This window comes from Tricharina praecox (assembly GCF_024521635.1).
Source record: "Tricharina praecox strain CBS 144465 chromosome Unknown BZA05scaffold_5, whole genome shotgun sequence".
Classification (NCBI taxonomy): Eukaryota; Fungi; Ascomycota; class Pezizomycetes; order Pezizales; family Pyronemataceae; genus Tricharina; species Tricharina praecox.
The window spans coordinates 1,314,059-1,338,525 of NW_026250407.1; the positions used below are offsets into that span (position 1 = coordinate 1,314,059).

General features: G+C 56.0%; 7 protein-coding genes across 7 annotated transcripts; 2 read left to right on the top strand and 5 right to left on the bottom strand.

Moving 5' to 3' along the window:
* Window positions 1-2,650: 2,650 nt before the first annotated feature.
* On the top strand, window positions 2,651-4,913 carry BZA05DRAFT_416646 (uncharacterized protein; the record flags this gene model as incomplete). Its single annotated transcript, XM_051485411.1, has 2 exons — window positions 2,651-4,543; window positions 4,614-4,913. The coding sequence occupies 2 exons, from the start codon at window positions 2,651-2,653 to the stop codon at window positions 4,911-4,913; spliced, it is 2,193 nt and encodes a 730-aa protein (XP_051342250.1).
* A 642-nt stretch (window positions 4,914-5,555) lies between these two features.
* Window positions 5,556-6,796, top strand: BZA05DRAFT_224811 (Protoglobin-domain-containing protein). The gene is made up of 3 exons (XM_051479752.1): window positions 5,556-6,222; window positions 6,295-6,439; window positions 6,508-6,796. The coding sequence occupies exons 1-3, from the start codon at window positions 5,810-5,812 to the stop codon at window positions 6,694-6,696; spliced, it is 747 nt and encodes a 248-aa protein (XP_051342251.1). The 5' UTR covers window positions 5,556-5,809; the 3' UTR covers window positions 6,697-6,796.
* Window positions 6,797-7,072: 276 nt separating this feature from the next.
* On the bottom strand, window positions 7,073-8,203 carry BZA05DRAFT_442700 (uncharacterized protein; the record flags this gene model as incomplete). The annotated part of the gene is made up of 1 exon (XM_051486773.1): window positions 7,073-8,203. The coding sequence occupies one exon, from the start codon at window positions 8,201-8,203 to the stop codon at window positions 7,073-7,075; it is 1,131 nt and encodes a 376-aa protein (XP_051342252.1).
* Window positions 8,204-8,308: 105 nt separating this feature from the next.
* BZA05DRAFT_442701 (uncharacterized protein) lies at window positions 8,309-8,697 on the bottom strand (the record flags this gene model as incomplete). The annotated part of the gene is made up of 2 exons (XM_051486774.1): window positions 8,309-8,327; window positions 8,435-8,697. 2 exons carry the CDS (start codon window positions 8,695-8,697, stop codon window positions 8,309-8,311), a joined length of 282 nt encoding a protein of 93 aa, XP_051342253.1.
* A 473-nt stretch (window positions 8,698-9,170) lies between these two features.
* BZA05DRAFT_424469 (vacuolar sorting protein 39 domain 2-domain-containing protein) lies at window positions 9,171-12,596 on the bottom strand (the record flags this gene model as incomplete). Its single annotated transcript, XM_051485914.1, has 5 exons — window positions 9,171-9,216; window positions 9,270-10,823; window positions 11,013-11,688; window positions 11,764-12,417; window positions 12,515-12,596. The coding sequence occupies 5 exons, from the start codon at window positions 12,594-12,596 to the stop codon at window positions 9,171-9,173; spliced, it is 3,012 nt and encodes a 1,003-aa protein (XP_051342254.1).
* An 831-nt stretch (window positions 12,597-13,427) lies between these two features.
* Window positions 13,428-15,602, bottom strand: BZA05DRAFT_390434 (uncharacterized protein). Its single transcript, XM_051482888.1, has 5 exons — window positions 15,156-15,602; window positions 14,827-14,970; window positions 14,712-14,759; window positions 14,358-14,631; window positions 13,428-14,261 (listed from the first exon to the last, which is right to left on the bottom strand). The coding sequence occupies exons 1-5, from the start codon at window positions 15,303-15,305 to the stop codon at window positions 13,609-13,611; spliced, it is 1,269 nt and encodes a 422-aa protein (XP_051342255.1). The 5' UTR covers window positions 15,306-15,602; the 3' UTR covers window positions 13,428-13,608.
* A 3,792-nt stretch (window positions 15,603-19,394) lies between these two features.
* BZA05DRAFT_349630 (uncharacterized protein) lies at window positions 19,395-23,747 on the bottom strand. The gene is made up of 8 exons (XM_051481256.1): window positions 23,232-23,747; window positions 23,045-23,173; window positions 22,778-22,992; window positions 22,667-22,725; window positions 22,191-22,616; window positions 21,914-22,131; window positions 21,708-21,863; window positions 19,395-21,655 (listed from the first exon to the last, which is right to left on the bottom strand). Exons 1-8 carry the CDS (start codon window positions 23,643-23,645, stop codon window positions 19,529-19,531), a joined length of 3,744 nt encoding a protein of 1,247 aa, XP_051342256.1. The 5' UTR covers window positions 23,646-23,747; the 3' UTR covers window positions 19,395-19,528.
* Window positions 23,748-24,467: the final 720 nt, after the last annotated feature.

The following is a 24,467-nucleotide window of genomic DNA, read 5'->3' on the forward strand; positions in this document are numbered from 1 at the left end:
ACGTGCTCCCAAGATCTCGATGCATGCATGTCAATTTGTAGTAGTCGTCAGCCGCATTACGCACCTTCTGTATCTGTGGCGCAGTGATGTTGTGGCTAGAGTAGTTAGGTATGCCGACATTGCGAGCGCGGCACCGAACAAGCTCTGTCGCCAAGGATTCGAAATTGAACGATGGGCGAGTGGACTGTGGTGTGGTGGTGGACGGCGAAAGACCGCCGGCTGCCATGGAGAGTAGAGTACCTAGAGTGGTGCAGAGTTCAAACCCTTCCGGCCGAGACTCGAGGCGCCCAGAACCGGACTGGAGAGGACTGGGAGCGGACTGGAGCGGACTGAACTGGAGAAGATCTTCGAAAGACTGGAGACTGGTTCGCGGAGGCGGAATACCTAGTACCTACTCTACGGTACTCTACTATTCTACGGTATGAATCCTATGATTTACCAGTGCAGGCCTATCTACTACTATTCGTATAGGTGCTATGTACTAGAGTACCTACCGTAGGCACGTATCCAATCCACCGCCAGAGGTCAGAACCATCCCAAGCTCTCGAGAGTCTCAGTCGACATCTACTACCGGTACTATGTATATACGGTACGGCACCTACTCTGTGCTATGTTTACACCCGGTGGCGCTCCCGTTTCGTCTCGCCTCGCCTCGTCACTACCTACCTACTTTCGTCTCGTCAATCCCAGAATCCCGGATTCCCGGATTCCCAGGCTTATCCTGCATCCGGCGGCCACACCCACCGGTGGGCCGGTGGCCGATAGGAGCTTATGCGTCACCTAGACCCCCTCCCCAGTGCCCACGTAGGTTGTCAGGATCGCTGTGTTGGGTGCGGAGGAGTGATGGGTTGGTATCTGCCGAAGTAAGTGGTTCGGACTCAGTCACTCAGGGTGCCCTGCCAATCGTGCGTACCCGCTCCGCTCTGCTCTTATGGCACGGTGTTGACTGCCAGCAAGAACCTCCACATCTCCAGAGTCCTTCCCAGGTAACTGGGTAACTACCCGACACCGGCACCAAGTTCCACAGTCGGTACATACCTCCATACCTACCACTTATATAGTCGCCCCCGCCGCCCGGCCGATAACCACTCTCCCCATCCCCTCCCCATCCCCTCCCCATCCCCATCACATCCCCTCCCTTCCCCTTCCTTTTTATAATCTCCATTTCCCATTCGCGCGGAGCGTCGGAGGGCCGGAGGGTTGGAGGCTGACATGATGTGAGGCCTGGCCTGGCCTGGAGGGATGCTCATAGTACGCTACCGTGCCCATAGTACCGTACGTATTACCGTACCTATCGCGGATTCGCAGCACACGCGTCGTTCCTGCTCGCTGCACGTCGCACGTCGTAGTCGCACATCCATGATCCGGTGCAGCGGCGCGGTGCGTATTCGATGGGGGTTTTTTTTCGCACGACTGGGTCTTGGGGTCCTGGGCCGATCGAAGTTTGAAGGCGACGGTATGAACTGAGAGGGACCGCTCGGGGCTGCGGTGCAGCGGTGAACGGTGGTAATCATCCGGACTCACCCCCCCTCTGTGTTGTCTGTGCAAGCTCGAGCCTCAGGTCGAGGTTGAGACCAGGTCTGGCGTTCAGTTGTGTGGATTCCATGGAGTCACTGGAGTCACTGGAGTGTGGGTAGGGCTGGCGTAGCGAAGGTTTAGTTACACTGTTGGTCTGTTACGGTGCTAGTATTCTTCGCTTCGCCCGGCTATATATAGCTGTCAATGTCCATGAATGTAGATATTTCGACACCATGTAGGTACTTGTAGATAGGGTACATACCGTACATTACCTTGACCTCGACTGACAGTCTGACGCTTGACGGACGCCGGACGGGACTGTAGGCTGTCGGTGGTCCATGTATAGCATGGCATACAGCAGTACGGTAACGGCACGTATCTTGCGTGGCTGGGGTCGCAGCCACACACTGCCACAGGGCTGGCATAGAGTACCCCGCAGAAGGCTAACCAGCGATACAGGCTCACTCTGACTGAGGATGATGCTGATGATGCGTCAGGACTGCGGAAGACGGGCGCCATACGAGCCCGGTCCAGTACTGTGCAGTACCGTGCAGTACAGTCCAGTACACTGCTATATACTCGCGCAGGATTTGCACTGATCTACACTATGGGTACGAGAAAACAAACCGCCGGCGCAGGTTGCAGTGAGCACTGCCTCTGGTGCTCTGCCTACCAAGTAGAGTACCGGTATGCGTAGTGTACCTATGATAGCCACACCTTGCTACAGCCTACGCTTATGCTTATGCTAAAAAGAGGTGCGGTTGCGTGTACATGAGTGCTACCAACCGATCCGCAGCCAGCGCAGATGTGGACCCTGGCCGGCCGTGGTGGCGCATCCATGTCCGTCCGTCGAACCGCAACCTCACGAATCCGATATGTATTCTTCTCTGCTTGCTTTGCTTTGCTCGCTTCCTCGCATGGCTCACGCACGAGGCTGTGTAAGGAGGGAGGGAAGCAGAGTAAGAAAAGCAAAAGCAAAAGTCGATGTATGTAGTGTACAATACATAGTATATCTCTCGGTCGACCCCCCGCAGCTCGGCTTTGTCTTCTCTTCTCTTCTGGGGAATGGAATGGATTCGAACGGTTCGCGCCCATTCCGTCCATCAACACTGCAGAATATATCTTCACCATCATGCCGAATCAGCCCCCGCACTCCGATCTCATACAGCCCTACATCGATCTGTGGGAGAGCGTGCCGATCGGACGCTATCGAGACAACGACGACCAAGATAAAGACCAGGTCCAAGACCGAGACCGAGACCGAGACGAAAACCGAGACCGTCCGCCGACTCCGCCGCCGAAGCCGAAGGAATTCCAGAAGCTCGCTATGCCGACACTCCGCAGGAAGGGCCCTCGGCTACATCGCACCGAAACGTTTGGACACCAAACACCGAGGGGAGGTGGGAAGGCGGAGGGCATGGTGCAGGTCACGGGTTGGAAGACAACGGGGCTATGTGTCGAGCCGGAAAGTGCACATCCCGCCGAAGCCAACGCCCAGTCGGACAGTTCGCAGCCCGCAACACCACAAAGCGTCACTCACGCGTCGATATTCGCCGCGAACAATACCTACGCGTCGGTATTCGGCGCGGATCCCGACGCTTCGGTGCTTGAGCTGGCGAAGCCAGAGAGGAGGGAGGATGCAACGCCGTCGGAAAAGCTGCCGTTCACACCGGACGAGCTGTGGAATTTCCACCGGCCCCGGACGCCGCTGCCAGCGATGCCGACCACCGTCTCGTGGGGCCCGCGGCGCAAGTCGACCGTCCACAAAGTGGACCCAGTTTTGGCCGCGGACTTCGACTTCTACGGATACCCGCCGTTCGAGCACGCCCCGACATCCCCACGCACGAACGAGTCCGAGGAGTCCGTATCCCCGACCTCGACCACATTCTCGGGCTCTTCGGGAGCCTACAACTCGCCGGCCTCATCCGTGGCCCCGAGCCCGTGCATCCCCAGCGCCGGCGCCCCGGTCAGCATCAAGGCGGCCAAGATGCTCGGGATCGACCCGTCCTCGCGCATAATCGCGAACCGCGTATCAGCGCCCTCGTCCGGCTTCATCGCCGAGCTCCCGGACCGCTACAACTCGCACCGCACGCGGTCCGCGTCCGCGCCCCACTTCCCGCCCGTCTCGCTGCAGAAGTACAACACGGTGACGCGGACGCCGTCGGCGCCCACGGCGACCAAGCCGCCGCAGCAGCAGCCGCTGCTCGCAGCCTCGCGCACCGCGATCCCCTACGACGCAACCAAAGACGCAAAGGCGATTTGGGACGCGCTGTACAGCGACCGCAAGATCGACGAGGACGCGCTGTCGTCGACACTAGTGTCGCTCACCCGCGGATCGCGCGCGAAGCTCCCGCGTTGCAAGAAGGCGTACCAGCAGCTGTTCGGGGAAGCGATGTCGGTGGACGTGCGCGCAGAGACGACACTGCACTACCGCACAACTTTGACGCGGCTGATCGCGGGCCCGCACGAGGCGGAGGCGCAGGCCCTCAAGCAGAACGAGAGCACGTTCTTCATGGACGACAAGATGGTCGCCGAAGCCCTGTTTGGAAAAACCCCGGAGGAAATTCGCGGCATCAAATACCATTTCGAAGCGCTTCATGGAATCCCCCTACAGAAGGCCCTGCAGGACCTCTACCTCTCCAACACCGAGCCATCCGGCAGCGTCTTCGACACCGCGGGGCCGTCGTCGTCGTTTGGCAGGGCGTGTATCCGGGCGCTGCGCGCGGATAGACAGGTCGAGACGCTGGAGTCGCTGGCGGGGCTGAGCGAGGAGCGGATGATGAAGCGCGAGCAGAGGTTGACCTCGGACGTTGAGAATCTCTACAGGGCGGACCCACAGCGCCGCGGATCGAACAAGTACCTCAACCAAGACTTGCTGCTGGAGCTGGTCATGCGCAGGAGCGATCTGTATCTGGGCGAGCTGTGCAGGATGTTTCAGGAACGACATGGGATCCAGCTCGCGGAGCTGGCGCTGGCAAAGGATAGGACCAGAATGAACTCGGCGTCGTACTACCCCGTCAGCCTGGTACGTCCATTCCCCCCATTCTCTGTCTATTGTCTATGATATATCGAACCCCCACTAACACCGCTCCCAGGGCTACGCAGTAGCGCACGTGCTCAAAGGCGCGATGAACAAGCCGCAGAGGGACGCGAAGCTTTTGGCGGACGCGATGAAAGGGCTGTGCACGAACGACGCACGGCTGATCGCACGATTAATCCGCATACACTACGATCCCGACCCACGACACATGCTGTTCGTAAAGGAGATCTATCAGCAGCGGTACGGAAAGAGGCTTTCCGAAAAGGTGTGGAAACACTCGAAGGGCACGTATAGAGTTCTGCTACTGAAGATTGTCGAGGGCAGGAGCGATCTGTTGAATGATGATCTGTTTTGATGAACGGACGGGGACTAAGTCATATGTTTCTTTTCTTTTCTTTTCTTTTACTGTACAGTGGTCGGACAGGACTGGCAAGCGTGGGCGTTGGGAATCATTTTGGGTCATCATTTTAGATCATCATTTTGGGTTATCTGGGTACATATTCGGACGGGAGGCAGGTGTTGGTTGTGTTGGATGTGTTGGTTGGTGTTCTGTACATACAAATCTGCAAAGATCGAGAAGAAGAAGAAGCTTCGGTTCCAGAAGGCTGCGAGCCTGCGACGGAACATTCTAGCCAACCTACCATCATGGGTGCAGTCCGGTCCGATCCGCGCCCCTGCATCAACCAATCAACCAACTAAAGCCCGTCCGTCACATTCGGCCCGACGCCACCACCACCGATGACGCACCGGAGAACTTCTCCGATCCATTGTCCATGACAAAAAAGTCCCGCCATCGGACCACCTCGTCCCATGCCATCTTCTCATCCATCCTTCTCATCCCAGGGCCCACAACCGAGAAGAGACTTCGTCTAGAGGAAGCGAAGTAATCACATCACGCCAGGAAGCTCCGGAATCGGACCACGGCCGGACGTCGGGAGGCCGCATCGCTCCTGTCCCGCTCCTGCTCCGCGGAGAAGAGGACTCGGCATGGGCGATTTCGGGAGCTTGCACGCTACTATGCTTACTCTACGGACGGGAGCGGAGGACGGCGGAGGATGAGGGTTACTGATCCAAAAAAACCTTTCGATGGCATTTGGCCAGCCAGTGGTGGTGGTGGTGCCGGTGCCGGGAGCAGCGGCTGGGGGGAGTTCAAGAGGAGGGGATGAGGAGATATAAAAATCCCACGATACCTCACTACCGCCAGTGGTATATACTCCATTACTACAGACACATACACATACACACCTCACAATGGGCAACCCGATAACGCACGTCCCGGCCTCATCGCTCAGTTCCCTCTCCACGCGAATCTCGTACCTGCGCAGCTTCATCTCCTTCAGCGCCAGCGACGCCTCCGTCCTGCACTCTAGCGCCTCCGTAGTCGCACCCTTGATCCCCGTGATCGTCGACACGGTCTACGAGAAGCTGTTATCATTTGACATCACAGCGCAGTCATTCGTGCCGCGGCAGACAGGATACTCCGGCGAAGCCCCCACGTCGCTGGACGAGCTCACGCCGGAGCACCCACAGATTCGCTTCCGAAAGGATTTCCTCGCCGGGTACCTGAGAAAGCTGGTCACAATGGATTATGATAAGATCGAGAGCTGGGAGTACCTCGATAAGGTCGGCGTTATGCATACCGGCAGGGCCGGGTTCGCGCATCGGTTTGTCTCCCACCCCCCACCCCCCACCCCCCACCCCCAGAAATAAGCTCGGAGACTGATGAGTGACTACAGCGCCAAAAAACCCGCTCTGAGAGTAGAACTCGTCCACTGCGCGCTGCTGCTGGGCTACGTCGAGGACATCCTTGTGGGCGCGGTGATGGGGCATCCGGACTTGGACAACGATACGAAAACGGTCCTGTTGCGCGCTGTCAACAAGGTTCGTCCCTCCCCCTCCCCCTCTTCTTCCCTTGTGCCTTCCCGATCTTGGCAGCTAATGCAGTGCAGCTCCTCTGGATCCAGAATGATCTCTTCGCGCGGCACTACGTCGCTGATGCCGACGCGGCGGAGGAGGCAGAGGCCAAGAAGATTATGGGGCGTGATAGGGTCGCGCTGGCGGCTGTGGCGATAGGGCTGGTCGCCGCGGGGGCGGGATTGATGCATGTTCTGGGACCCGCCGTGTTGTGGCAGACGTAGAAGGGGAGCAGATGTGGATGGCGTTTGGGATTTGACTTCTGTAATGGGTTGGAACTTGGGTTGGCTTTCGGCGTGGATCGTATGACTCTTCTCACTTTATGGTTCAAATAGATCGTAGCTATCACTACTGGTGCACTATACTAGCTTTTCGTGATCACTGTGCGCTCTGTTATACTTGCTGTATAAGCATCCGACCCAGGTATTTACATCATGGCAACCGCACTCCGAGTATCCCATCTCCATACCGCTCTTGCGTCTTGACACCCAATTCCATCCATCCATCCATCCATCAAATGCCATTGCCAAGCGGAACACACACATCTAACCATCTATCCAGCCGACCAACCGGCCTACCACTCAACCCGAACCCATCCCCTTATCCCTTCCCCTTATCCCTTACCACATCCCCCATAGCCCCATCCCACCTCGCACTTGCACTCCTCCCCATTCCTAACTCGGCATCCTCCTCTTTAAGCTCCAGCGCATCAAGCAGCGTCTCAAAATCCCGCTCATCCAATTCCTTCCACCGGCGACTGCGCACAGTATGCAGCGCACTCAACCATCGGGGCGGAAAGCATTCCTTGAAAAATTCCGGGCCGCCGCCGACGCCGTCCGCACCGAAGGCCCGGCCGGACCTCCCCCGAGGCGACGAGGGATCGAATGTGAAGGGGGGGTTGCGGGGGAAGATGGTTTCGGCTGCGGCCGATGCCGAGGCCGGGGAGCGGACTACTCCCGGCGCCGCGCTCGCCGACGCCGCCGTTACGGCAGCGTTTTCTATCAACTCCTGCGCAGCAATAATGCGGCGGACTGAGCGGGGCGACAATTCCGGCACTGTTTTGCCCCGTTTGGGTGTGGAAGAAGACGCTGGCTTCGCCACCCGGTGTTGCGAATTACGCCCGGAACGACGACCCTTCCCGCGCTCGCTCCGCGAGGCCGAACCAGCTTGCAGACGTTGGAATTCTGGCAGGTGGCCTAGCAGTGCTGCTGATTCGGCGGCTACGGCTGCCCGCCGCGCGGAGCGGGGTGATAGCTGCCGCGTCTGCTTGGCGGGCGTGAGGGTGCGGGAAAGGAGCGCGGGAATGGTCGCTGGCTGACTACGGGCGGGGATTGGCTCGGCGGGCGTGACTTTGCTGGTGAGGATGGCTATGAGATTCGCCGGCCGACCACAGGCGAGGCATGTGGCTGCAGTGGTGCCGGTGGTGCTATCTATGATGAAGCGGCTATTGAGGTTCAGCAGGTCTGATAGGGACTGCGGAATGAGTTGGCAGTTGCAATATTTAGGTGTAGCGGGGGCGGGGAGGCATAAACCGCCGAAGGTATCGGGATTGGCGTGGGCGGTGGTAGCGGTACTGGTAGTCGGCGACGGGGGAACTGGGAGGTGGAGCTTCGGCGCCGGGTCCGTGCTCGCTTCACCCCCGAAGACACATACGTCCCCCACGTCCCCTCCATCTCTGCCGAAGAGATCGGAGATTAACGCCTCGACATCAGTATCGAAGTCCTCATCCATTTTTTTTAGTCTTTCCGCTCGACTCGGGGCCAGGCATGTACGTATAAGTAATCCTCCCCATCCTCAACTCGAATATGCGGGAGTCATTCATCTTGCCGCCCCCAATTATTCCGACGTGCACACACTGAACACGAATGACACCCCCAATCTCACTTCCATTACCCCTCCCGCATCCATTACCCCCTCCCACCACCGTCACCAACACCACCGCCGCCACAACCACTATCCTACTCCTCCTCAACCACTTCCTCGCCATAGCTCGCCTCGATATCATCCTCCTCCGTCGCCTTTCCCAAATTCTTCTCCTCCTCCATGCGCTCAGTCAGGTAAGCATTGACCCTATCCTGCAGCTGGGCGACGGCCTCGCGCACTGCGGCCAAATGCTTCGTGTCCGTGCCGTCGGCGGGCTCCGTCGCGATCGTGAACGTCTTGCTGTCCGAGGGCGCCGGGAGCGGCGATGCGTACACAGCTTCGATCTTGATGGGAGACGACATCGTAGGCAGTGCGCTTGGTTGGGTGTGGTGGGGGTGTGGTGGAATGACGATGCTGGGTCGGTGGGGGGGGGTACTAATAGTTAGGTAGTGTAAAAATGAGGGCTTGGCACGAGTCACCACGCGTGCTTGAGCCTTGAGCCTTGAGCCTTGCGCGGTCGAGATTCGAGATTCGAAACCATCCATCCATCCCCACACCTGCACCGTCATCGATTCCCCAGTATATACAGTTACATCGTAATCATATCCACCAGCAATGTCCCATCAACCCCGCATGCGAACGAAAACAAACAAGGAAAAGAAGCTGTACTCGCCCGTAAAGTAATCATGTATCATCGATAAAAAAACAAACCCGCAAAAGCAATCCGGCATAAGCAATCGTAAACATGCATGATATAACAAGCACGCAAAGTACGGTAAAGACAAAATGCTGTAGCACCTCCACATAAGACGAGACTCCTATATTACACCCCGCGTCAACTCGCCCTCTTCTTCGCACATCCGTAGTGCACCACCTGTCCACTATTCTTATGTCAGCACGCACGCGAATGTATCGAGTGGCCGGGACAACTGACTTCGGCAACCTCCAGATAACACTCAGGCCCAAGCGCTTATGGCAGACAGGACACACGCTCTCCTCAGCCACAGTGGCATGGCTGTTTCTCGAACCCAACAGCCGCTCCTGCACATCGACGAGGTGGCTCTTCCTGAGCGCGGCGATGATCCTGTTCTCGGTGACCTTCGCATTTGCAGCGCGGATGCGGCTCTCGAAGTACGTCTCCAGATCGCGAATCCTAACATTCTCCGGGATGAGCTTCAACGCCTCACTCGCTTCCAGCCGAGCGCCGTGACGAGAGAGGATCGCAAGGGCAGGGCCCAATTGCTGACTGTAAGGCGCTGGAGGCCGTAAGTAAAGCGAGATGAGAATGTGGTAGACCTGGTCGACCTCTGCCGGGGCAATGTTGGCATTCTGGTGCACTCTCATGCAATACGCCTCGGCCTTGTCGTGGTCGTGAAGCTTGAAGACGTAGATCTCCAGTGCGGACTTGTGACGGCCCATCTTCGACAGCACGACAGCCCTGCACTCGTAGTATTCTGGAACGTCCCGTGGCAACGAACCGAGAACCTTCTCGGCACGGTACTGATCCGACGTCTCAAGGAACATAAGGAATCGGGCATGCCACTTGTCCTTCTCATCTTTCGTCATATCGCGGGCGAGCGCCGTGAGATATAGCCCGGCGAGTCGTGTGTGGAATTCCGGGGTCTGATCGTGTAACTCGGTGATGATGTGCTCAAGATACTGGATAGCGAAACTTTGATCCTGCTGCTCCAAGTAATCCAGCACTCGAGCCCGCGGCAGTGATTCCGAATTACCGGTATCGCCCACGAAGATCTCCATACCCAATACCGGATCGACCTTCAGAGGCCACATCGCAAACTCGAGAATAAGGTCGGTATGCTCCGCCTTCAGTCTCTCGAGATAGGTGACTGTCCTTTGGGGTCCACGGAGACTAGGCGCTTTACTATCCTCATCTGCTTGTCCAAAAAACCTCAACAACTCCAATGCATCTCGATGAAGCTTCTTCCGCTCCAGAAAGTCGACCAGCTCTTCGAACTTCCCTTGCTCGCGCAGCTTTTCGCTCACGACATCCGGGTCGCAGTGGTTCTGGATCCTGACCAACGAGCCGATCAATGCCGGCCGCACGAGCATGTACGCTCTGAATAGAGTGGTGTCGACCAATTGGCAAGTCTCCATAAGTTTCTCGATGCGTGCCTGAGCCGGGTCCTGACCCTCACCAGGGTGGCCATCCAGTACCAGGAAGGTAGCCTCCAAAGGATCCTTCTTCGATGCTTCGTGGGCAGATCCAGGGGCCAAGACGGCTAACGGATCAAGCGGTTGACCTTCCGAATTGAAGTACTTGGTCAACTTTCTCCGCACATCGTTGAGGAAGGTGCCGATCAAGTCTTGGGCCGCCTTCTTCAACTCGTCACCCTCAAGTGGCTTCGGTGTCTCATCAACATCAGCATCCTTCTTAGCAGCGAGACTAGCGCTATCGAGGATGGAGGCGTCGTCGGCGGCGACTCTTCGGCTGCCGAAAGAAAAGATGGAAGCGGTTTCTCCGTATTTTCTGTTGAACGCAATGTTCCTCATCGAGCCATAGGAGTCGACTGTCGGACTTCGTTTGATCTCGGGCGTCACAGAGCGTTCCTTTTCTGGCGTTGCATCTCCCGACGAATCCGTCTTCGTGTCCGCTTTGGTGCCAGGCGCCTCGCCGCTTTCTCCGTTCTCCTTCTTCGGATCGCTTTCCCCATTCGACTTGGGAGCATCCCCATCTTCCGGAGCGGTATCGGTTTCACCGTTCTTGTTGGCATCTCCATTTTCCGGGGGCTGCTCCTCTTCGTCCCCATGATCCTCCCCATCCGATCCGCCCTCCTCCTGATCGGGCCAGATCGAGAGTTCACCCGCGATAGCGGGTGGAAAGAGCTTGATAACCCTTTCGGGTGGCGCCGAGCATGTACCAAACAGTGCCATACTCTCCTCGTATCTCTTCCGTCGAAACAGCTTCTCGGCCTTAAGCATCTGCACCTCCCGCAGCTTTTCGTCCTTGTTCTCCTTGAGCAGCACGCTTTCCAACGTCTCGATGAGCTGGATTGCTTCGTCCAACTGCTCGGCCTCCACCAGGTTGTCGATCTGTGTTTCGTAATTCGTCGATTCCATCCTCCACACCTGTGTAGGCGAAGCCACGAAAAACAGCTTGCCAGCGTGCTGGAGAGCGACATTCGGCGGCGGTACATGCAGCGTCGTGACAGTAGGTAGATTTATCGTCTGCAGCAACGTCCGAGTTGCCGGATTACGGACGCCAATCTGGTGCTTCGCCGCGTTGAGGGATATTAGGTAGGGATACGAATATGCGATGGCGTCTGGCGGCGTCGACCATCGTATGGGCGGGCGTTTGAGCGGTTTGCCGTCCGTGTCGATGAAAAGCGTAGATGCTACGACGATCCGTTTAGCCACGAAACCCCTCCCCCATGAGCGACGGGGACGGATTGAGCGGTGGGTGAACTTACAGTCTTTCACCAGCAACAGCTCCTCCCCGGCCAATCGGGTACTAAGCGATTTCGAACCCCATCCTCCCATTCCCACATAGCTGGCCCAGCCTGCCGCGGCCGCCTTGTCATCGCCCGCTTTCGACGCCCCATTCGTCGCATCCGAAGGCACAATCTCCTCCACGTTTGCGGTGTCCACATCGACAATGACGAACCCACTCGTCAACCCGACGACGATCTTATGACCACTCGCCCACGTCAAGCTGCGCACATTGCCTCCGAGCGTGACCTCCTTCCCCTCCTGAAACCCGCCATCAGCCCACGAATACATCAGGAGCTTCCTCCTAACGCCAATCGCGAGTTTCGAGACGATACTTGGGATCTGCGTATCAGGATCGCGCTCAACATTACTCGTGATAGCGAGCGTCGACGCGCCGCGCGCCTTCGCCAGCGTCTCCGTGAGCGTAAAGTCGTTCAGGTCGTGGATGTGCACGTTCGTGTCGGCGAGCGACACGAGGATCGCCGCCTCCTTGATGCATGCTAGCACCTCGATCTTGCGCCGCGAGAAGTTATCGACGGTCCGTAGCAGCTCCAGTGAGACCTCCGGCGTGTCGGGCGAGATCACCCGGTACACTCGTAGCGCCCCCGTCGATAGCCCCAGGATCAGCTTGTCGCCTGTGATGAAGCAAGAGACGGTGTCAGCTCAGACTTGAGGGCGTGCGCGCGCACGAAATTGAGGGGGCGGGGATGAGGGGGAGGGGTGAGGAGGTACCGTAGGCAAGAAGCGAGTCGATCCGGGTGCGGTCCTTCGGCGGGAGCTCGAAGATGGAGTGGGCGCTGAAGGCGTTGAGCATGACTGGTAGGTAGCTACGAGCCAGCTCCTCTCGGCGGAGAGGCTGACTGCTGCTCTAGGGGGAATGCCGCGCGATTGGATATCAAGTAGGTCGGCTCGGTGATTGGAGGAAGAGCATGGGAGAAAAATGCTTGCTTGCTTGCTGGAGCAGTCACTTTCGTTCGGTGATCGATATGTAAGTCGGGCTTGCTTTGATGGAGAGGTTGGATATGGGGACGGCAGGGTCGCACAGACCAGAAACGGGCCAACAACTCACTGTGCGCCAGACGTTACGTCGGCCCGCAGATGCCAAGTAATCGATCAATCGCGCCAAATCATAGAATCTCATCCAGTTATCCGAATTCGGCAACATATCTGTGTTTCTTTCCGTGTTCTCATTCGTTTTTCTCCCCAAACATTGGTCCGGGTGGGATGTTTTTCCGTTCTGGGCTTTATCGTAAATGACAGCGCACATAGAGGACTCTTTAAATCCTGCAGTCTGCAATATCAAGATCCGTGCTACTACCATGGGCTGCTCACTGGAATTGGAAGAACTTTTAAAATCAGCAGACGGAAATGAAAACAAAAAAATCAAGCAAGTGAAAGCCAAATGCAAAGAGTGGAAAAAAAAAAGTACAAAAGTAGAGAGGAGAAAGCAAACATTGCAGAAACATAGCAAAACATGATGGTCGAGGCCAATGCCGTCCCCTTCCGCTCCTCGGATTCCCATTCCTTCTCTCCGTTCGCCCGTCAACGACAACCGTGAACGGACAGACTTTACATTTGAGCCCGCCGCAAGTATAAACAAATCGGCAAACATGATGATGATGATGATGATGATGATGATGATGATGATGATGATGATGATGATGATGATCAAAGGCCAACCAGCCGGCCCATTGCTCGATAACAAGATAACAAAAAAAAATAACCAACAGAACAACGTCGATTCAACCGAAGAGGGCTCCGTCAGGTGGCGGAAGTCAATAGCTACATGACCGGACACGTGACCTCCCCCGATGCTCTTTTCTTGCCTAATCGTGGCTGTAGTAGCACCTCTCGTTGATACATTCCTGTCCAAAATTACACTGCTTCTGGGCTGCAAGCCTCCTCATGGCAGCCAGCTCATCCGGCTTCAATGGGTATTTGTGTCCAAAGGTGCATTCATCATCGCCGTAATTGCAGTCCCCCTTCAGGTAGTGGTTATTGCACGGCTTGGGTCGCAGCTGCTTGACCTTCCTGGTGGCCTCCAGGATCTGGCTCTCAGAAATCTGCGGCGCAGCTTTAGTGAGCCGAGGGGAATTATGAGCCACCGACGTGGGAGGGGTAATGGCGGGGGCAGCGTTGGCGGCCGCTGCGTAGCTGTTGATCGGAGCATTGACCTTTGTTGCGGCACTGGCACTGGCAGCGGCACCGGCTGGAGTGGGTGACGCCATGCTGAGCACTGGGCTCCGTGGCTGCATGTAGACATCGAATTTCTCGGGGCTGAAAACTTCTTCGTATTTAAGTCGCTTGTAGAGCAGTCCGTCGAACTCCTTCCCGAACGGCGGTCCCTCGAGCAGGTGGATCTTCTCGAGTGCCTCCTTGCCGTCGACCTTCTTCAGCACTCTGGCATAGCCGTTATCGTGGCTCGCTCCGAGGATGATGCGGCGACAATTATAATTCTTCAGATGCCACTCGAGCTCACCTTCGAATTGCACCTGTCAGCAAGGGTTTTTTTTGTTGATATTTTGTTTTTTACAACCGGTCACTCGGGGAGGGGGGTGCAGTGGAGCAGATATACTCTTTAACTTCCAATCCGCCATCTCTTTGCCCTCTCCTACATCGATGAAATCGATCTGCTCGTGCCTCGGATCGGAGAATCCCTGAGCAAACTCACGGAAGGCAGTGACATTCGTCGTCAACTGCTGGGTCTTCATAGCTCTGGAAAGCCCCTCGACGTTTGCAAAGACACGAATAATCGGTTTGAGCTTTGTGTCTTCGAGAACCCGTTTACTGAGACGATTGGCCGCCTTTTCTCCGCCGGCACGACCTTCTTTGATGAGGTCCCTTCTGAACTGTTCGCCGCAACCCCCCCCTCCCCGTCAACACAGGAATCGATCTCCACCAGAGATGGGGAGAGCATCCGAGGCCTTACTGTCATTCCATCCCCATCGACCAGAACCAGAGTGTAATGATTACAAGCCTAACGGGAGAGCATCAGTATCCCAACTGCTCCACCCACCCGCCGGCTGGGATAACGCGCAACTCACCAACTCCCTCTCCCGCACTTCCACCATTCTCTTCAATTCACCAACTTGCTTCCGCAGATCTCGATTTTGCTCATTCATGTTGACCAAGTCCAACTGAGAGTTGTCGTATTCCCTCGTGAGGTGTTCCTTCTGTTCAAACAAGTACTGTCGGGCAAAAAACGTGAGCTCCAGCTCTCCGCGCATTGCCTCCCTCCACCTCCCTGCGTCCACCCTTCTCCTCCTGCCCCTCCAGCTCTCACCCCCCTTCCTCCTCCCTTTCCCGCTCCCGCTCCACCTCCCCCTCCACCTCCCCCCTGTCCCAGCCCCAGCCCCTTCCTCACAGCACATACCTCCATCATCGCAAAAGTATAATCAAACTGCTTCTTTAGCCCGGCCATGTACTCGCGGGGCGTCATCGACGGCTCGCTATCGTTGCTGTTGGCGTAGCCGTTCATGGAATTCCTCATTGACGCCGGCGATTGTGACGGCGGGACCGCCATGGATACTCTGTTTTACCGGCGTTCGTAGTAGTTGGGAATGGGATAGATAAAGTCCTATATTTTTTTCTCTTCTTCTGCTTCTGCTTAGAGAAATTCAAGGACCCCAGGATCAGCCTGGGGGAGATTCGGGAGGGGGGATATGAGTTAAGAGAAGTAGGAGGAGGAGGAGTAACAGTAACGGGAGTAACGGGAGTAGACGTATGATAGGTGGAGGAACAAGTGCACGCGCGAAAAGTCTGCGGATTACAACACTCACACTCACACTCACACTCACACTCACACTCACACTCACACTCAAGTTCACACACACACAGGGATGATGCCACAAAAAGCAATCGTCTCGACCCGCGCACTGCAAGTCTGCAAGCGGAAGCAATAGGTACCGTAAGGTGATCGTGGACAGAGTACCAAGGTAGAGTACACAGCAGCAGCAGCAGCAGCAGCAGCAGCAGCAGCTTGTTATTTTCTTTTCTTTTCTTTCTTTCTCGGGCGAGCGAGCAAGCGGAGTTGAAGATTCTCGAAACACAAAAACGTAGAATATGTAGATGAACCGCCCAAAACTCGCGAGGGGTCGGAGGGGGTGGGAACGGAAGGGGGGGTGGGGGAGGGGGGGGGGGGGGGGGGGGGGCATCGCGTGATTTATAAAGTGCGCCCAGCGGCGCAGCGTCGCAGCCAAGTGAGACCTCGCTCGACGCTCGCTCGGGTACTTACATCTTACCACATCTTACTACTCTGCCGTACTCTACTCTACCCAGGTCCGGTTCGCGAGGGCGGAGATGTATTGTACCGCTCTGCTGCGTACAGTATGATGAGGAACAGCAGGATGAGAAGGCACTGGGCGCTGCTGCCGCTGGAAGTTGAAAGTTGAAACGACGTGTTGCTGTAGGATTTGCAGCCAGCCGGATGCAGACAATGGCGTCGTAATCCCATACTTACGCAGAGTACTCTACGAGTAAGTACTCGCCCACCCAGCCAAACAGCGCCCAAGGGCTAACCAACCCAATCATGAGCCTTGTGCGGAACTTAGGCAACATCGCGCGTACAGATCCATGCGGGATGGTGGTGGAGGTGGTGGAGGAGGCGGTGGGAAGGAATCCACGAACCTCTCCTCTCAGCCCCAAGAATCACAGAGGCACAGCGGGCTTCAGCATAGCACGTGCTGTCGGTGGACAGCCAGCCAGCCAGCCCACCTTACCCGAGGCTGCGCCTTGGCACTCTACGCACTGCCGTGATTGGGCCCGGCCGAACACAATGGCAAGAGTCAAGAGTCAAGACGGACTGGTCAGCGGTTCCGTTCCGCAAGGCGGACGAGCGGATACGGCAGGTATACGGTAGTTCTCTCATCTTCGCACCTGGGCTGCTTCCGTACATCATGTAAGTACGGCGCAGAGTATAGTACTCGGGTGTGAGGGAAAGTGATGCACCACCACCACCGCAAAATGGGGCCTGAGGAGGTGCACCACCTGCCCTTGTACCCGTGTACTACATACCGGTACATGAGAGCAGATGTACCCCGGTGGCACCGTGGCACGACAGGCGTGGTGATGTGATGCGATAACAGGGCGAACGAACGCCGAGCGCGAGCGCCGAGCAGAGACTGGTTTCGTGTTGTCATGACAGCGCCTGCGACTCTGCGGGACCTCAGGCGGCCCGCGGGGTTGAACTTCGAAGGAACGCCTCGTCGGCGCTCGCCTTTGAGTTTGGTACTCTACATAGGGCTGTCCCGCTGCCGAATTCGTACGCCAATCGCTGTAGCGTCCGTTCCCCGCAATTCCATTGGTGCTGTTACACAGGCCCTCCCCCACGCTCAGGTCCCCGGCCCCCACCGTATTCCTGCTCCATTCCCCTCATGTCTGCCTGATGGTATCATACCTGGACTGCAAAGGTACTAGCCAAGTACCCAGTAGCGCTAGGTACCTGCCGCCCGCGTTCCCATGTTTGCAACACCATACTGCGGTATACCCAGGCTACTGATGTTTCCGCAGATCAGAGCGAGCGACGTTTAGATCATTCATCGTGGAATCGATGCCGGCTTTTCTCCCGCTTCTCTTCTGCTCTCTTCTCTGCGCGATCCTACTCTGACTGACAGGGTTGGCGGGTAGGTAGTTAGCGCTCGATGGCCGCACGTCGCATCATCTACCACGATGTTTTACATTGTCTCGAATCTGTATTCTGAAATCTGGAGTTGTGGTTGTCTGCTGATCTCGGTGGACGTACACGGTACTAGTACACTACCGGTACGTTGTGGGAAATACTCGCGACTCGAGAGTGGTCGGCAGTTAAGGGATGAGCATTTAGGTAGCCGTGAAATCGTGACCGCTACATCGTACATATACTCGCGGGGATGAGAGCGCAGCGCTGGACATTGGGTGAGGGTGGTCAGTAAGGGATGAGCATCGAGGCTGCCGTGTAATCGTGACCACTGCTCGCAGGAATGGAGCCGCCTAGGCATCAATCGTGAACCGTGACCACTCGGAGTCTTCTCCAAAGCTTTACTCGAGATTCATCTTCATCGTATTGCATTTGTCCGTCTCCAAGCAGTGGGCTTGTCAACTCTGGAGTCCGAAGTGCGTGCATGTACCGTCCGAGAGACTCAGGTGCAGGTGATGCGATGACTTCCAAATCTTCTCCGTCATCCTCTTGGATCTTGATCCGATAGGTAGAGTACCATGATGCAACGTGATCCCCTTGCATTGCTCAGTGAGTGACGACGGAAATGTCTTTTCGCACACGTACTCCACCCCGCGGTGCACTCCTCAAGGCTCACTCCTTTTCAGTCTTCAGAAGCGTGAACTTCGAAGGTATGATACGGCGTGGACACTGGAGTAGAATAGATATCGCACATCCCGATAGACCTGTTTCCAACGAGGCCCCGGAGAGCCTCATGCTCCCAATCCAGTCCAACGTTCCTATGCGCAATACTGGTATCGACTCCCGCCCTTACCCACACTATAGCAACGCTCCTCCTCAGCGACATTGTAGCCTTACTCCCCTTCCAGGCTTCCAGCCCGGCTGCTTCCAATAAGGCCAATATCTATAGTAATAAACACAGCCTGCCCGGCTCGCTTCGAATCTCCAGATTCCGAATACCGGTGTGTAAAGTTACAGCACACTCTACCGTCCGTCCGTCCGGCTGCCCTTATGTACACGGTCGGGTATAGTTAGCTCGGTGTACAAAGATGTCTTGCTTTACCTTCGTTTGTAGCAGGCTGGCAGCCCACTGCCGCAGTGCTGGAACGCCAATCCAATCCAATCCAGTCCTTGAAGCACAGATAATCATAAAATATCACTCTCAACCAGAGTGCTTTTCCGGCGTAGTTGAGCTCAATGAACCACGCTGGATTGAGCCACCAGTCATTGAGTCACCAGCGCAGCTCGATACTCACCGCTCAGGTCTATCCACAAAGTCCAGCCCACTGAGCCCAGCTTCATTGACATTCGCTCCCGCCTCCGCAATTCCAAGCTAGAAAAGGTATCATACCTACGCTGCGCCATTGAGTCTTGAGAACCCCGAACCGAACCCTGAAACCCACGCTTCCATTCCATTTCATCGCAGAAATCTCGATTCTCCACGGTACCGTGGATCCAAGCTCTACCATCACAGGTAGGTAGGCCATGAACTGTTCCCACGTCCATACCCACACCCACACCCCCTCATTCCCGGCCGGCGTGCATATTTTCTGCCGGCGGGGCTGTGATACGGACGGACGGACGGCAAAGATACCGTATTACCGTATGGGTGGTATTGAGCGTGAACACCATCTACCTACTCTACAGCTCGGTGTTTCAACTTGCGCTATGTGGGTAGTAGTGCCCGTTGGAGATACATTTCCGGCAGTATCTAATGTCTTCACAGTCCACACTTCTCCATCCGTGGAAATATCTCTTCTGCAATTCTGCGTGACAGCTTACTCGCAGGGCTGAAGCGAACGGATTTCGGCAGAGGAAGCCGCGCCTATCTGCCTCGCGTTGGCCTACGGGGCGTATAATCCATGACCTCCAGTCTGCGGCGTCGTTCACCGGAGAAGTCCAAACTCAACTCCCAACCAAGAATGCGCTTTTCATTCCCCGTATCATCGCATAGCTAGAAAGAAAAACCAGAAGAAGAAAAACCAGAAGAAGAAAAACCAGAAGAAGAAAGCCTCAGGCGATATTACACTACATGTTCGTACCGGAGAAGTATGAAACTCCGTCCCCTGTCCCCCATCCCCCTCTCCACGCCACTAAACCTCAGTCTCGACATCGGGCTCCCTTCCTTTGAGCGAGACCTTTCCCTTCAATTTCCTCGCGCCGAACTTCGCCTCGTCCTTTGCGAACGCGATTGCGCGCATCGGCTTCCACTGCATGAGCCCGCGGTGGCGCCGGTGCATGTCCTTCTGGTTTGCGCGGTAGTTCTTGATCGCGGCGATGGGGCCGGAGGATTCCTTCCTGCCACTGCCGCTGCCGCCCGCGTGCGTTTCTAACGCGGTTGATGTAGGCGAGGTCGGGTCGTGGTACTGCGAGCTCGTCACGTGGTGGTACGAGTCGTCTGAATCCTCCTGGTCGCTGGGCGACGTCGAGGTATCGCTGTCGTCGGAGTCGTAGCTATACCGGTAGTTGTGGTGGTTCTCCTCGATGGGTCCTAGAGAGTGTTGAGGCTTGTTCTGAGGCTGAGATCCTCCTCCTCCGCCCTCCGTGAGCTCCTCGCGTGCTCGTTCAAACACCTGCCGCCAGTTCATGCCGTACTTGTCGGTGTACAACTTCTCGTCGCCCTCTTCGAGCAAGCCCTTTTCGGTCTTTGCCAGATCCTTGCGCATCTCGCGCACACTCTTCTTGTGCAGCTCGTCGACCACGGGGTTCGTCTCTGTGTAGACGGTGTCGCCGCGGATGCCCTCTCCGCGGCAGGCAGCCCAGGTCTCAAACGTCTCGCGGGAGTCGTTGTCGGTAGCGAAGCGGTCGTGGTCGCGGTCCATTCCCGGCTGGAAGCGCGCCTCGAAGGTCATGGTGCCGATCTCCTTGACGTCGAGTTCCGGGTGCTCATCGGGCCGCTCAATGTAGTTCTGCGTCAGCCGCTGCGGGTTGTTCGTGCTCCAGATGGGAATTGTGATGGTCGTGCGCTCGTTGTCCACCAGCTTGTCGAGCCAGACCATCGCGTGGCAGTTGGGCTTGCGCGAGTTCGAGGATGTGTAGATGTCGATCACGACGGGACTCATATACCGATGCTTCACTGGCAGGCGCAGCTTTCGCGGCTGCTTGGTGCCCACGGAAGTGCTCCATGTCATGCCGGACTCGGACGATGTGCAGCTCTTGCGTGGGATCTTGCCCGTCGAGCCGCCCGTCCTGAACTTCAGCTTGGCAGGCTTATCGAGTGTCGACGTGATCGTTTCACCCACAAACTCAAACGTGCCGACATCCCAACCGAGAAGCTGAGGAGGGAGTGATATCTCCAAGCTGCGGAAAAGCACAGATAAGCGGATCTGACCGAAACCGAGGCCGCCGTCAAGAGGGAACCATCGAGTGACTTCACTGCTGGTTTGGAGGATATCGGAAAGCTTCAATGGTACCACCCCCAGGAGCGGGTCGTGCTCCCGTTGACGTTGATCCCGTACCGAAACGGTGACGATAGCCGAGCGCCAATCGCGCACAAAACGCTCCGTTCCAGCGGAGAATTGAGGCTTGCTGCTCAGAGCCTTTGTTCTTGTTCGGTAGATCAACTGGTCATTGAGCGTGACAGTGCAGTAGGCGCTAGGCAGCTTTCCACCCTCTTCCTGCTTATTCTCGCCAGTCTTCATGCCGGGGGAATACTCCTTGCCATCCTTGCGGTTGCCATACGTTCCCGTCATGTCTTTGACCTCCAGGTTCACAATCTGGTGGACAATTACACTGACGATTCCGGATGGGAAGAGAGGGTCTGGAGGTGTGTGCATGACTGCATCCTCAAGAGGAGTATCGATACTGCCCTTGTCGTCCTGCAGCTCGGGATGGTCTTTGAGCTGAGGAGGAAGGTTGACATCCTTTCCACTCGTACGCAGTGCTGGTCTGAACCTCGTCCTGCCGAAGAATCCAACTGACCAGTACAGCTCGCCGGGCATTGCTGAACCCGACTCCTGTCCAGTGAGCTTTGAAACTTGTTGGTGCATCTTTCCTGGCTCCAGCATGAGGTCCTGAATGGGGACTTCGATCTTTCCGACCATGTCGTCGGCCGTGAATCTGTCGCTATCCCAAAGCTCGATCGACAGTGACTCTCCCGCCTTAATGTGCTCGCTGCGAATTAGAATGCCGGAAGACTCGTGCCATTGAGGATTGAGATCATCGACGATGACACGTGTAGAGTACATGGGCTTCCCGTACTTCGAGAATGCAATGGTGATCTATCGCACAACGTTAGTATAGGCATGATCACGTCACCAACGGAAAACTTGCATATGCATCACTGCTTCCACGTCTATCCTGCTTGCTGAGCCCGATAGCCTTGTCGATGTTGATCCAGAGGATGCCAAGTGCTTCGGTTTCCTTCTTGACATCATCGCCCATGAGCATCTTGCCCAATTCCAAGCTCATACTCTTTGGTGCAACGTACTATCCATTGGTCAGCATTGGCCCGAGTCGGGAGGAGCCGAAGGACTCACTTCATTCGCTGCTGTTGCAATTGATGCATTAACAAAATTGGAGATCATCGGGAGGTCCAAGATATTGATTCCTTTCTCCATCATCGGGATGCAGGCCACGGAAACTTTCGGGATACCCATAAGGGTGAAAGTGAGGGTCTTCAAGAATGGCGAGTCCGGAGATAGCTGGAGACGGAGGCGAACGGTGCCGATCAGGCCCTTTAGCTCCACCCAGATTGCTGTTTTCAGCGGTCAGCGACTGCGGACATATGAAATCGTCCATAGATTTGACACATACGTAATGGCACTCCAAACAGCCCCTTGATACCAGCATAGAAGACAATCTGCATGTGCATGTTGCGCGTTTTCCCAGAGACACCCTTGGACTCCGAGGGAGCAGCATTATAAGCAAAGGCAACCTCAAGATTGTACACTTCACCGCCGTCCTCTTCGGCCTTTCTCTGTGATTCATCTTTGCCATCCCTGGCAACTGTAGCCGCTTTCTTCAATTCTGGAACTTCGGAATCTGGCAGCGCTCTCAAAGACAGAATCCGGATCGGATTCTCTCCCTGGGAAATGTCTGCGACACGGACGTTCTCGATGAAGCCTGGTAGTGATGCTTGCATCACGTCTTCGATGGTATCCGCGATCGAGACAAACATATCTGGGTTGACGAGTGACCATACGAGTCCAACGAGGCTGTTCATCCATTCGACGGATTCAGCTATACACTGTCAGAACACATTAAAATTGCACCGGGAATATTCGACGTACGAATCAAGTTGCTGACTGCCGTCTCGCCGCGCTTCTTCTCAGACGCCCAGTCCACGTTTCTAAGCCCGTTAGTGCGTGCGAGATAACTCCAATTCCAAAGGCACAACTCACCTAGCTTCGTCCATGACACCTCTGCACCAGTACCACACGCCTCCCGAGACCGAACCGGCGATGAGAATCAGGGCCCAAAGAGAGCCTCCGCCGAGGAGTTTCCCAAGCACCAGGATAGTTGCAAAGATGCCCCCGCACAGAAAGGTTGCCTTCTGTTCGAAAGACGCGAAAACAGTATCACTCAAACTCAGGGTCGGTGTGGCGTGGAAAAGCACCTGATTCCGCAGTCAGATCACAGCTTCCCGAGTCTCTACACCAACAGCTTACATTCGTTTTCTCGCCACGGATCGGTACATCGACTGTAGTTCCGGGCTTCACTGGCGCCGGCGGCGCAGTAACATCCTGTTTCTCTTTGTATTCGTCCATCGGTTGGGTCGGACTTGCGAAATCATTTTCCTGCCAGTAAATCAGCACCTTCCTCCCAGTACAATCACCTCGGCAAAAAAGAACCTACAGAAACCACCCCCGGTTGTCCTGGTATCGCCGTCTTCGGCACAACGACACTTGGCTTTCCGGCCACATCCTGAAAGTCCGAAGTTACATCCTCGATAACGACCTCCTTTCCCGTGGTGGGATCCTTCACGGTCCTCCTGTTTCCCTCCTTCGAACCCTGGCCTTTCTTCAACGCCTTCGTCTGGTCGCGCGCAGACGGATGTGCATCCGCCTTTTTGGTCTTTCCTCCACTGTCCCCCTCTTCTCCTCCTCCTCCTCCTCCTCCCTCTTGCTCATGCTGCGGTTGCTCGTACTGCGGCTCTCCTGGCGCCGGTCGTGATTGTGGATCCGGGAAGCGCTCACGTTGGTCCCGCAAGAAGTCGGCGACTTTGGGGATCGGAGTGTTACCGGAATATGGATGCGTATTCTTCGACATTGCGGCGCAGTTATCTTCGCAAAGATCAGTAAGTGAACACCTACTGCGTCCGAGGAAAAACGAAGGAGTTTTGTTGTTTGAATTGTTGTATGGAAGTTGCTCTCGGCGAGCGTGACGTAGGCCAAGCCAGGACGCTCCTCTACTCTAAATTGAGTGCGACCAACTCTACATCATGGTGACGGAGTAGCCGTTCGGTGCAAGAAAATATCGAACGGCCAAGATCAGGGATTTCCCTCAGACGGCCCAGAGGATTTGCAGCAACCCGGATCTCAACACGGGAGAGTACGCGGCAAGGCCACTTCACGACGTCTCACGCTTGCCGCAGGCTGCAGCACCGAGTTCCTGGCTCCGATGATTTTCGAAAGTTGGTTTAGCGAGATTGCGACGGATGAGCCAAACTCTGGCACGTGCGGGATCAGAGTCGCGAACGGTACTCTGGAGTAAAGTATCCTGTCTGCCACCGATACCGGTATTCTTGGACTCGTCTAACTGTCCTGTTGTCTGTGGCCAGGAACTGGAGTACAGTACAGTCACCAAACTCACCACAGCAAACGTCCGCTCGGCGATAAGATCCGATCATAAGATTTGCATCTATATACCGCGCGCGAAAGTTCGAACCCAGGTTTTCGCACATGGCGGGAACGTAAGTTACGTAACTAGTGTACTGGAAATAGTCGAGCGGCCTAGTTGCGCTAAGCTGCCAGCTCCAACTTTCAAGTGTCCCAGCTTGCAGCTCGCAGCCTCGTTTGAGGGACGGCTAAAGTTTTCGAACAAGGCTTCCCCGCACCCCTACTATAGGAGCATGGAGTCTGCCTGGATGTT

Excerpts from the sequence above, each read along its gene's own strand:
- BZA05DRAFT_224811 (XM_051479752.1), top strand. The coding sequence starts at position 5,810 with ATGGGCAACCCGATAACGCACGTCCCGGCCTCATCGCTCAGTTCCCTC. Across the intron at positions 6,223-6,294 it reads AGGGCCGGGTTCGCGCATCG|CGCCAAAAAACCCGCTCTGA; the intron begins GTTTGTCTCCCA and ends GAGTGACTACAG. Across the intron at positions 6,440-6,507 it reads TGTTGCGCGCTGTCAACAAG|CTCCTCTGGATCCAGAATGA; the intron begins GTTCGTCCCTCC and ends AATGCAGTGCAG.
- BZA05DRAFT_349630 (XM_051481256.1), bottom strand. The coding sequence starts at position 23,645 with ATGTCGAAGAATACGCATCCATATTCCGGTAACACTCCGATCCCCAAA. Across the intron at positions 22,726-22,777 it reads GGTGTCATGGACGAAGCTAG|AAACGTGGACTGGGCGTCTG; the intron begins GTGAGTTGTGCC and ends TAACGGGCTTAG. Across the intron at positions 22,132-22,190 it reads GCTGTTTGGAGTGCCATTAC|CAATCTGGGTGGAGCTAAAG; the intron begins GTATGTGTCAAA and ends CGCTGAAAACAG.
- BZA05DRAFT_390434 (XM_051482888.1), bottom strand. The coding sequence starts at position 15,305 with ATGGCGGTCCCGCCGTCACAATCGCCGGCGTCAATGAGGAATTCCATG. Across the intron at positions 14,632-14,711 it reads TCGATGGGGATGGAATGACA|TTCAGAAGGGACCTCATCAA; the intron begins GTAAGGCCTCGG and ends TGCGGCGAACAG. Across the intron at positions 14,262-14,357 it reads GGCGGATTGGAAGTTAAAGA|GTGAGCTCGAGTGGCATCTG; the intron begins GTATATCTGCTC and ends TGCAATTCGAAG.